The sequence below is a fragment of the Danio aesculapii genome, chromosome 17, assembly GCF_903798145.1.
Source record: "Danio aesculapii chromosome 17, fDanAes4.1, whole genome shotgun sequence".
NCBI classification, from domain to species: domain Eukaryota; kingdom Metazoa; phylum Chordata; class Actinopteri; order Cypriniformes; family Danionidae; genus Danio; species Danio aesculapii.
In genome coordinates, this window is record NC_079451.1 from 48,135,978 (window position 1) to 48,149,060 (window position 13,083).

General features: G+C 34.6%; 1 protein-coding gene across 1 annotated transcript in view; it reads right to left on the reverse strand.

Annotated features, from left to right (window-relative positions):
* cdc5l (CDC5 cell division cycle 5-like (S. pombe)) overlaps positions 1-13,083 on the reverse strand; it is a 39,012-nt gene that overhangs the window by 4,334 nt on the left and 21,595 nt on the right. The window contains exons 11-14 of the mRNA XM_056477235.1: positions 11,681-11,845; positions 11,487-11,567; positions 10,960-11,196; positions 5,229-5,426 (exon numbers count right to left, since the gene is read on the reverse strand). Of these exons, the coding sequence (XP_056333210.1) occupies positions 5,229-5,426; positions 10,960-11,196; positions 11,487-11,567; positions 11,681-11,845 (681 nt within the window). The remainder of the gene's footprint in view (positions 1-5,228; positions 5,427-10,959; positions 11,197-11,486; positions 11,568-11,680; positions 11,846-13,083) is intronic.

Below are 13,083 nucleotides of genomic sequence, written 5' to 3' on the forward strand. Positions count from 1 at the left end.
GGAAGAAATAAGTTATAATAAAAAAAAGCTCCAAATTAAAACAATAAGATCATGTAAAACAGGGCTAATCAATTTGCTTCCACGGGCCACATGCGGCCCAGAATCAACCTCTGAGCGGCCCAGCCCGTGGTTCCACCCATAGATAATAAATTAATATATATTATTCATTAATTGTTATTTAATATATCATATTAATATAAATATAAAGTATTTATTACGTCTATGGTCCCGCCAAAAACGCAAATTCCTATGTAAATTACGTAGCCTGCAACAAGCAAACAATGCAGAGCGTCCCGATCGGAAGCGGTGTGCCTGAGCACGGTTCACTCGAATGAATATCAATAGTTCATTCATTTTCTTTTCGGCTTAGTCCCTATATTAATCAGGGGTCACCACAGTGGAAAGAACCACTAACTTATCCAGCATGTGTTTTACACAGCGGGTACCATTCCACCCGCAATCCAACACTGGGAAACACCCATACTCTCTTGCATTCACACACATACACTACAGCCAATTTACCTTACCTAATTCACCCGTAGCGCATGTGTTTAGACTGTGGGGGAAACCTGAGCACCCGGAGGAAACCCACGCCAACATGGCGAGAACATGCAAACTCCACACAGAAGTGCCAACTGACTCAGCCGAGGCTTGAACCAGCGACCTTCCTACTCTGAGGCGATCTTGCTACCCACTGCGCCACCGTGACACCCATATAAATAAATATTACACATAATAAAAACATAAAATGGCTGGAAAAAATGAAGTGTAGAAAAAATATGAGGAGGTATTTACTCTGTTGATCCTGTCATGTTTAAACGGGACGTCTGAGAAAAACCAGGATTCAATTTGTCCTTCAGACACTGGCTCCAGAAAATATTAAAACCAGCACAAAACGCAAACTATTTTCAGACGTTCAATTTTGCAATAAAGTGTGACAAAAAAAGGTCAGCGAATTCTCCAAAGTCATGAGATGGAAACAAAAACAATAAAACGTCCAACAGAGGAAACGCACGCCACGACTCTGAGCTTTAACAAAGCATAGCACAACAATAACACCACAGCTTTCACTCCCTTATAATCTCTGCTGTTTCTTCAGATTGCTGTAAGAAACTCCTTAAAGGAGACCCTTTTTATAAGATGTCTGTTGAGCAGTGGTGGGGAAGCTTTTTAGACCCGAGGGCAACATCAAGTTTTGCAAACCAAGTGAAGGGCCACATGTCAAATCCTTCAAAAAACAACTTTATTTATAGTGGCAGTATGCATGAAACATTTAATATCGGACAGAAACATGTCACATTAACACAAAACTGTTTTTAATAGTTATTATTGAGTCAAATTTACAAATCAAATAAATTTGCACTGTTATTTATATTTATCATCACTTATAAATCATCATAAAACAAAAAAAATAATCTCTTATAAAATCTCTTATAATAATAATAATAATAATAATGTAATAATAATAATAATAATAATAATAATAATAATAATAATGTAATAATAATAATAATGTAATAATAATAATAATAATAATAATGTAATAATAATAATAATGTAATAATAATGTAATAATAATAATAATGTAATAATAATAATAATGTAATAATAATAATAATAATAATAATAATAATAATAATGTAATAATAATAATAATAATGTAATAATAATAATAATTTAATAATAATAATAATAATAATAATAATGTAATAATAATAATAATGTAATAATAATAATAATAATGTAATAATAATAATGCAATAATAATAATAATGTAATAATAATAATAATAGTAATAATAATAATGCAATAATAATAATAATGTAATAATAATAGTAATAACAATAATAATAATAATAATAATGTAATAATAATAATAATAATGTAATAATAGTAATAGTAATAATAATGTAATAATAATAATAATAATAATGTAATAATAGTAATAATAATAATGCAATAATAATAATAATAATGTAATAATAATAATAATAATAGTAATAAAAATAATAATAATAATGCAATAATAATAATAATGTAATAATAATAGTAATAACAATAATAATAATAACAATAATAATAATAATGTAATAATAATAATAATGTAATAATAGTAATAATAATAATAATGTAATAATAGTAATAATAATAATAATGCAATAATAATAATAATAATGTAATAATAATAATAATAATAATAATAATAATAATAATAATAATGTAATAATTTTTACAGTGGATAATAGAAAAAATATTGTCTGATAGAAAGAAATCTCATATAAACGCATTAAAAATAATACTTAGTTTACTTTTGAGTCAAATGTACAATAATCTAATTTGCGCTGCTTTTAGAATACACAGATCAGTCATCATAAAACTTGATAAAACCACAAATCTTTGATAAAAGAACTTTTTAAAGTGGATGTATGCATGGAAAATATATTCTATGACAAAAATTAACACATTTAACCAGCAATTATTATATAATTTGAGTCAAATTCCCAATAATCTCATTTGAGCTTGTATTAATATGCTCATATCAATCATTATAAAACTATAAGATAAAACCGAAGAGTCTTAGTCTTTGTTATTCCAAGTCATGTTATTCTGAGTGTGTTAATATGAACAATGAGCCTGAAAATAAAGTTGTATTAATATCAACAGCAACACTCTCGCAAAATACCCAGCTGGTTCAGACATAAAGCACACCACGCTCCTTTTTTTCCTAGTCAACAAAAAGGCAGTGTGGTGCACCTCGCGTTTTTGGAACGTAAATGCGCGTTCGGTGTGATCGGCCCCTTTGGATGTAGTCTTTAAAAACAGCAATACTTTCTTGGCATATTACTGTGCATTCACAAAGAAAGCGGTGAGAGCGTCCAAGGTCGCTCTGGCCGCCCTGGCGACACCGCTGTCTGCCTTCAGCTCCAGCGGCGAGAGCGTCAAAATTTGCTACATTGATCTCGTATTTAAAGGGGCCGTTGCAGCATATCAGCTACATTCCTGAATAATACATGCTTTCTAGCGTGAAAATGTTGCGCACTTCTTATCAAATTCCTTTAACAATGGAAGATCAAGTTGCATGTGCTGTGGCTTTGCTCCACTTAATTATCCAATGTGTCCATATGTCTGAAATATACTGAAGCAGCTATACTGTTTTGTACTGTCGCATGAGGTTCCCGTGTTTTTAAAGATAAATATATACAACATTAAAGCACATCAGTCACTTATTTAATGCATGTTCCTGTAAGAAAACATTGGAAATAATTGTAAATCCGGCGACCGCAATAATCAAACTCTTGGGAACAACTGTGGTGGGAACCAAAGTTCACAGGTCTGTGTTCTCTGAACTCCTCTCAATCGGTGGACTTCTTCATTCTGATTGCTTGCCGCCGAACTGCGTCATAGCTCATTACCATAAAGTTGACTTGCTTTCAACTCTCCTCGATGCTCACACCAGCGAAGACGCGCCGCGCTGCTCCTCGCCGCCGGCTCTCATTGAAAATGAATGACTTTCGGCTACTTTGACGCTCTCGCCGCTTGCGGTGTTCATGTACGGTTAGACCAACCGCTTTGTCCGTTATTGGTGAAGCATTTTGTTTTCCATTCTTCCTTAAACACACGACATTCAGAGACATTTTTTTTGCCTGACTCATTTTCAGTCATTAACGGTAGAGTGCATTTTAATATCCGAGAGTGTGTTCTAATTCTACTGGTTGCACTGATCCGAGAGTGTGTTCTAATTCTACTGGTTGAACTTATCCGAGAGCGTGTTCTAATTCTACTGGTTGAACTTATCCGAGAGCGTGTTCTAATTCTACTGGTTGCACTGATCCGAGAGTGTTCTAATTCTACTGGTTGCACTGATCCGAGAGTGTGTTCTAATTTTACTGGTTGAACTTATCCGAGAGTGTGTTCTAATTCTACTGGTTGCACTAACTGTACCGCGTGCAATACTGCCATCAAATGGCATTCGCTTATATCGCATCATTAATTTACTAATTCTAAACCAAACCGTTACTCAGAAGCAGCATTTTAAAAACTCCCTCGCGGGCTGGATGAAAGTGTTCAGCGGGCTGCATATGCCCTGTGGGATGTAGTTTGTCCACCTCTGCTCTAGAGCAATGGTCTCAAACTCAATTTCGAGGGCCGCAGCTCTGCATAGATTTGCTCCAACCACACCTGCTTTATAGTCTCTAGTAGTCTTGAACACTTTGATTAATTGGACCAGCTGTGTTTGATTAGGGTTGGAGATATAGATAAACAGAGAGATAGACAGAAGTTGGAAATAAAGATAAAATGTACCCAGCAAAAAAAAATAAATAAATAAAAATCTATAATAATAATAATAATAATAATAATAAATTAATAAAAAAAGATCAAATACCTAGGGGAAAAAGAGAAAAACTAATATAAAACCACAGGAAATAAAAATACATAACATTTTAGAAACACCCAAAAAAATACAAAACTATCAAAAATAACACAAAAATAAAAAAGAAATAAATAAAAATAAACAATACACTGACAAATAAAACAAAAAAGCATTCTAAAAAATAGAAAAACTAATATAAAAACAACAGGATTTAAAAATAAATCAACAATAAATACATAAAATATTAGAAAATACCCAGCAAAGCAAACCAATCAAATATAAAACAAAAAATAATAATAATTATGCAGAAAAAAAAATTATATATATATATATATATATATATATATATATATATATATATATATATATATATATATATATATATATATATATATAATAAAAATAGTTAGACTCATAACTGTAACAAAAATAATCATAATAATCAAAATAATAACTTAATGTTAAAACAACTATTAAAATATCATTTATCAATATGTGGACCTTTTGGATTCTTGGAAGCTATAGAAATAAAAATGTAAAACAGGAAATATGTTGGGACCATTGTTTTTGTTTACATCCCTATAATGGTGTGTATATATATATATATATATATATATATATATATATATATATATATATATATATATATATATATATATATAAATATATATATATATATACAGAGAGAGAGAGAGAGAGAGAGAGAGCTCTCCTCCGAAATTTAAACCAGATAAAACCCCTGATTTTTCCCAAAGCCTGAACATGAATGCAGTAATGCATTAAGTTGAACCCACAGATTTTTCAACCAAATGGCGCCATCTAGTGGCCACAGAGGAGACACTGATCAACATCTCACCTCAAGCTTCTTCTCCAAAGAGTCGATCCTGTCCTTCTTGCTGGCCAGGTTAGCTCTGGTGTAGCGGCTTTGACCAGGCAGGTACAGCACCTGACTGTAACACTCCTCCCACACCTGGTTATACGCCTCCATCGACAGATCTCCATGACCCATACCATGCTTGACCACCTCCATCTCCTGCAGGAGCAGATCTCCAGCCTGACACACACACAGACACAGAGTTCCAGGCTAAAATGCACCAAAAAGCATACATACTGACTTTCAAATCTGAAAGTACAAACATTTTTTTTTAATAAATTATATATATATATATATATATATATATATATATATATATATATATATATATATATATATATATATATATATATATATATATACGTATATGCTGCAAAACTATAGTTCAATATTAGTTCATGTTAGTAAATATATTAACTAATGAAACCTTATTGTTAAGTGACAGAAAAAAAATCTTTTTTTATTTGGTTTCAATTATAGGTTTGCTTTTATGCAATCCAATTAATGAAATCTACAAATGTTGCGGCCATAATAAAAAATAATACAAATTAAATGTAGAAGTGCATTACAATAAAGATGATTTGCAACTAATAGAGAAATAGAGATGTGCTGAAATTGGTAAAAATTCATAATACTTCTTAATAGCCCAAAAAACTGACTACAGCCTATTTGAATTTTGCGGTGAAACCTGCCATTTTCTGGCCTGAGTTTCTCGCTCTGCATAATTTCCAGCCGCTCTGAATCTGTACCTGCAGATTGACTAAAGCTCCAGAGATTCACACTGAATATGAATGTCATATTAATAATTCTAGATGTCTCCATCCGCCTGTGTGCTCACACGTTTCGTTTCATTCGATCATTTTGCAATAAAAATCACTGCCAGATTTTCCTCCCAGACTAAAAAAATAAGTGCCTCTTCCACTTAAGTTTAATTTACATCAATACAATGATAACTCCAACAAATCAGATAAGTATTGCTACATGCAAACTCATAACCTGCCAATGCAAGTAAACTATGCTTACAATAGCTCATTAATAAATCAGTTAATTACCATGCAGTTATATCAAGGGCCAATTGATTGATTGATTTTATTTGACAATTCTAAAAAATATACAAACGAGTCCAGTTAGACCAATTCATACATTATTTCAAAATAGGATAAAGGATAAAGTACACAAAAAAGCCACAGGCTTATTTCCATTGTGGTCCTCGATATTCTTTAAAAATTAACAAGCAAATCATAAACGGAATGCAAACATCATCAGCTCAGCAACTCAGCACAATAAAATCCTCAACATCAACTGTAAAACAACCAGTTTTTAATTTCCCTTTTAAAATCACTCTCAATTTGAATCTCTTTAAAAATCATGGGCAAAACATTTCAAGCAGCAGAGCTGATTCACAAAAAATATTTCTTCCCGTTTCACTTTTAAATCTATATGGATAAATATCCCTGCTACGTGCTCTTGTAGAATGACAATGTACCTCACTAACTAAAACCTAATAATTAAGGAAATATTTTGAATACATTTTCTTTAAAATCTTAAAAAATTTACCCTATTCTTAACTTTTAAAATATTACTTAGGCTATAATGTTCATTATTTAAATGTGTCAGGGGAGGTGCTTTCATAACAATTCTACACAACTTATTTTGGGCCGTCTGCAATTTATTTTTCATTTTTTTATAACTACCGCTGTACCAAAAAGCTGCAGCATAGTCAAAGTATGGCTGCACTAATGCACTTGCTCAAACTTTTTAAGTTTGGGTATCTAGGAGCTCTGCCTGTCTTGCTAAAAACCTAATTTTAGAACAAATTTTTGAATGGACTATAACAGCATCTTTTCACCTGTCAAATTACTATCTAAAACGCAACCCAAATATTTCACTTCCTGTTTTGGAGTAATAATTTGATCCCCTACTTTTATCTCTGACCCGACACATTTTCTTAGTTTTGCAGCTGAACCAAATAAAATAAATTCAGTTTTACCCAAATGTAAGGACAATTTATTAAGGCAAAACCATTTAGAGACTTCCTCAATTTGTTTACTCATTTCGTTTTCAATAAATTCCCTCCTCTCATGAGACACTATTATTGCTGCATCATCTGCATACAACAAAAAATTAATTCAGGAGTCATGAAGCTAAATTCGATGCATTTTAACACCCTTTTCAGGACTCTTTGCATACATTTTAAAACCTCATCACCAGTACGTTGATGATATTTTATATTTACTAAAAACTGATTGTAAGAAAGCACAACTAAAGAGTCTTAGGGTCCTTCACACCAAGACTTTTGTTTCGTTTGCCCCGTTAGTGCAGTTCGTTAAGCAATATGAAGCCTGCAATCGCGCTAGGATCTGCCCCAAATCATTTGGTCTGAGATCGCCTGAATGAGGTGGTCCTGGCTCAATTCAAAAGAACTCTGGAACGGATCGATTGTAGTGAGAAAGCAAAACGATCCAATGAACTGATGAACTAGGCTATATCACAGTGTATTATGGATATGTAATAGCCATATAGATGACTATATGAAGAGAGAATTGTATGTATGGCATGCATGTCGAATACGAAAGTGAAAGCATGCTGAAATATTAACGAGAGCTGTTTATCCGTAAGGAAAATTGACCAAAATTACCATCTAATAATTTTTCCATATTTTAATCTCATTATTTTGTATTACCAGGCCAATATTTTGTATTAGGCCCATTGTTTTATTCATTTCTGCACTGACACCTCTAAAAAAAGATCAACATTGATCTGCTTCATGATCAGACTGCAGTCTCGCTTCATCTGTTATTTCTCTCTATACTTAAAGCCAATAATCCAGAATTCTAGCCAACGTTTTTTAATAAACTAATAAATTCAATAAATAGATTTTTACCAAACTTGATAACTGAAATGAGGCTCTGTATGAGAAAGTCTTACCTCTCTGATTTATATCTGGTGACAATGTCTGAGGCTGTCGAAATTAAAGTGCACCTTTTCGCTTATAATGTCTTATTGCTCATTATCAGTAATTAAAATAACGACACATGACAGCTGAGCGGAAAAAATAAAGCCAGAAATTCTGACCAATGTGAGGAGAGTTTACTCTCATGGGACTCGTTTTAACTATTCTGGTCCATTTAGAACTTTGCTGTGTGAAAGCGAACTGCACCAAGAACAAAAATAAACATTGTAACAATTTTACTTCCCTGTTTTGGAACAAAACAATCAATCTGCAGGTGTGAATGCACCCTTCAATCATGAGAACTAATTTTAAATCCAATATAATTCAAAAGGGAGTGAAGCACAAGAGAATTATTTACAGTATATGTTTGTATATCAGTAGCATATTGGCTGATTCCAACGCTAATTTCGGATTTTCTTTCATTTATTTCACAATTAAGAATCTTTATCTGCACCTGAAGTGATAAAAAAGAGGCAACAATTACACTTTCGTTATGACTGAGATTGGACACTAAAAATATTAAGTAAAATGATCTGTTTTTGTGAAATTACGCTATATAAAACATGCCTGCATTAAACTAAAACAGTAGACAAGATACTGATTGGAGCGATATGGTGACCCAGTGGTTATCACTGTTGCCTCACAGCAAGAAGGTTGCTGGTTTGAGTCCCAGATGGGTCAGTTGGCATTCTGTGTGGAGTTTGCATGTTCTCCCCATGTTGGCGTGGGTTTCCTCCGGGTGCTCCGGTTTCCCCCACAGTCCAAAGACATGCGCTATAGGTGAATTGAAGAAACTAAATCGGCCGTAATGCATGAGTGTGAATGAGTGTGTATGAATGTTTCCCAGTGCTGGGTTACAGCTGGAAGGGCATCCGCTGCGTAAAACATATGCTGGATAAGTTGGCAGTTCATTTTGCAGTGGTGACCCCTGATTAATAAAGGGACTAAGCCGACAAGAAAATGAATGAATGAATGAAACGGATTAAAAATGCTAATCCACTCTCTTCCAGCAGGTGGCGCCTATACAGCAGCATGAATAACAGTGTTTGCAAAGTTACTGCAGTAAGCAAAGCAGCGTCAAGTCAAATCTAGCATAATTGACCCTACGCTAAGCCACACCCAAAAACCGCCACCCACCAATTGTGGATTAGCAACCGTAGCTACGCGCAGGGGCTGTCAAGCTTTTGAGCGAGGGAAACGAGCCAAAGCGTTGTGCATATAAATTGTGCAAATATGATACCCGGTATCCTTAAAGTTTAGACAGGGTGGTGGAATTTTTACCCTTTTCAAAAGCTAAAACCCAAGAGGAGAAATGCCAGCGTGGATCAAGCTCTGTGAGGGGTGCTAAAGGAGTGGAGTTAAGTTGGTTTTGTTTTCAATATTCCTGACACATTCAGTGATGGAACCGACGGCAATAACTCACACACCTCTTACCCTAAAAAGATCTAAACTGTGTTTCCTACAAAAATTCAAAGCAGGTTATGTTTCCCAGCTGACCTTTTCTTCTTTTTTCCCGCTTGATATTATGAGCACTGCTCCGTTTAAGCCCTCACAATAGCAGTCATACTAATAGCAGTCATATTTCCATCTGTTTCAAGTTATGAATATTTTAAGTGACATATCAACAGAACAAAACCGAGATGCGATCACAATCTGAGCACTCGCGATCAATAAACTTCACCCGAAGCTGTTTCAGTCATTTATATGCCTCATGTCCATGTCAGAGCTACAGTTCACCAATGTTTTCATTGGTCCTTTGGAGATTTAGTCATTGCTGACGACGTTATATTGGGTTAGTGTCTGCTTTTATATTTGGTGTCGGATTAATATTTGCTGGTAGGGAAAATCTATTTGCTCAATTCTGATATTTATCCTTTGAGTTGCATTTCAATTTAATTACTTATTCCAGTGAACTGCAAATTAGAATAGAAACTGGATAAAGAGCAAACAAACATACTGACAGTTATAGCTACTGTACATTGTTATGGGTCAATGATGCTAATATTCGGCACAAATCCATCAATTTCTCCTTTCTGGCTGCTCTTTCTATGAATGAATGATGTAGAAGCGCTGTCAATGCGTGTTTCCTCGTCGGTTAGTAATGCTTTATTTCATTGCACAATAGTCTATCAGGCTTTTTGAATAAAAAAAAAAGAGAAATCCTGGTTTAATTAGTTGTTGTTAGATTATTTCACCTCTCCTGCTGTGCATGAACTTACCTGTTGAATGGTCAGCGTATGAGGTGGCTAGGCTAATCTAGCTTCAATTTTAGCTTCAAGTTATTTTCTAATCGGTTGCCTATTATGTTGTGAATATACCCTGTAATAAATACTGCAGTCCTGTTTTGTCTGGCTTTCTCAGCTATCTCTCATGTTCGCCAAAAATGACTAATTATATCCCTGGGAATGTCTGACACTGGCACAGACACATTGTAATAGACGTGCCAGGCACGAAAGCTTGACAGGCATAGCAACAGTAACTAAGGGGCTTAGCGAAGGGTCAATTTTATCCACAACACAGCTTCCCAATTAATTCATATTTAGATTATATTTATATTTAGATAGATTTGAAGACACAAAATTTAATACCTTAAAAAAATAGCACTTCTCTAAATCGATTGATCAACTTTTACCCCGCGGTCACCTTGTAATCAGTTAAAAAACAGCTCAGAATGCAATCGAGCGAGAATAGTGATGCTGCATTTTTAAAATCTCAATTCGCTGGAGTGAAATTTAGGAGAGTCATGCAAGCGGACTGCACCTTCTTGAGCTCCTCCTCGGAGACCTTCTCGTAGGGTGTTTTCTCCAGGTAGGAGATGTGCTCGGCGTTGTTGGAGCTGGAATTCACTCCTTTAGTCTTCTTGGTGTCGCTGAATGGGTGATGCAGACAGTCGTGGTGGATCATGGTAATCATCTCTCTTTTGATCAGCTCTTCTGCCTGCTGCAGATCCGTCAGAGGAGGCTCCACGTTATGAGGACGGAGAATCGTTTCGTTCACCTGAAAACACACATTTACAATGACGTTTAGTACATAGTTTTGAAAATCAGCTATTTTTGACCTTTGACCTGCTGGCGTGAGGTAACATTTACTCTCCTCTCGGCTGTTACAGCGATACTTCTACATATATAAACAACACAAGCGTGTCTGCAGAGCGAGTTTTCTCAACCACGTCTATTATGGATCAGCTGTGATTGCCGATGCCGTTCATCTGTCACTCATTGGTGTTTGGACAGATACACATGGATGTGTGTGTTTGTGTGTGTGTGTGTGTGTGTGTATGTTCTCACTTCTGAAGGCCTTGGTAAATCTCTCTGAACCGCCGTGTGTCTCTGGCGCAGCTCTTTCTCCCTCTCAGCATCTCTGGCAGCCTGTGGAAAATATCGCACAAGATAAACAACGGCAGACACGCACCAAACGCCGCACCTCTGGATGGTGAGCGATCACTTCATGAACATCAGTGTGTTTGCAGAGGTTAACTGGCCTGTTTACGCAGCTCGATCTCAGCCGCGTCCTCCACAAAACTCTCGTCCCCCTCCGTCTCTTCCAGCTCTTTCTCAGCGTTTTCAGGAAGAACGATCTCAAAGTCATTTTTGGGCACCGGCAGAGACATCAGACCCAGACGGAGATGCTCACGAGACTCTCTTTGCTAGAGAAAACACAGACCACAATTTACCATCAGGAACAACACACTGATAGCAAATCTGTGCATAAAAAAAAACAAGCAAGCACTAAGGGTTTATGTCTAACATCTTTCTCAACTCAAAATTTGAGTTCAAAAACATTTTATGGTCATTATTTACACACAAATGGCATTTTGGGGTCTTTTACAAAGTAACATTTGGAGAAGAGGTCTCAAAATAAACCTTTTTGTTTTGCATTTGTGTTTGCTGGCTTGATTTTGTGTTTGGGGAATTGATTGGATGATTGTTCCTTGCTATAGACCATTTAAATGTTATTAAACTATTTCAGACCTGTAACAGGAGGCAATTCAATCATAACTTAATGTTAAAACAGCTGTCATAACATTATTTATCAATATGTAGCTCTTTTTGGATTCTCCAAAGCAATAGAAATTAAAAATGTAAAAATGTAATTGCTTACATCCCTCAAAATGGTCTACTGACTAATCTCATGTGAGTGACAGATTGGCTCCGCCACCATATCAGTAAACACCAATTAGCAAAAACATGTTTAAGTGAGTCAGTGGGGAAATCTTTTGACTTAATATTTATTTATTTTTGTTTGAATGCCATATTAGCAGCATTGGCTATATTTATGGAAAAACCTATACTAAATATTCAATATATAACATGCAATCATATCGTTGTCTTACAGTTTTTCTCAGTGGCTTTGGTGCATTTCTCACAACTCTATTTCCATTTGCACAACAGTTAATGCATTTCTCAAAACAATTATTCATTTGTGCACATCACAGTAGCAGTTTCTCATTCCTTCCAACACATTACAAATGCTTTTGGACATGCATCAACTGCTTTCATACAACTCTCTGCTGTTTTATAGCATTATCATTTGCTTATGTCATGCCAGTCAAAATCAACTAAACTTGTGAATGCTGAATAGTCAATCCATATAAAACTAATAGTGCTCATTTCACTACTTGAGTCATTACATACACAAATATTGAACTAGATGTCAAAAAATCTATCAAGCTAATTTTATAAAACTTTTAAAATCTTTTTTTTTTCTGAAAATGTCTTCTGAAAAGAACAATTTGATGAATGATTTACAGATCTATGTGTGTTGGTTCAGTTCTAATATGTACTGTAATATTGTCTACAGTTGTGCTCAGCTCTACCCAATGGGAGTTTATGTTTGTTGTAAATAAGGGTGTGTTTATTCTTTTGCACAATGCTGTCAATAATT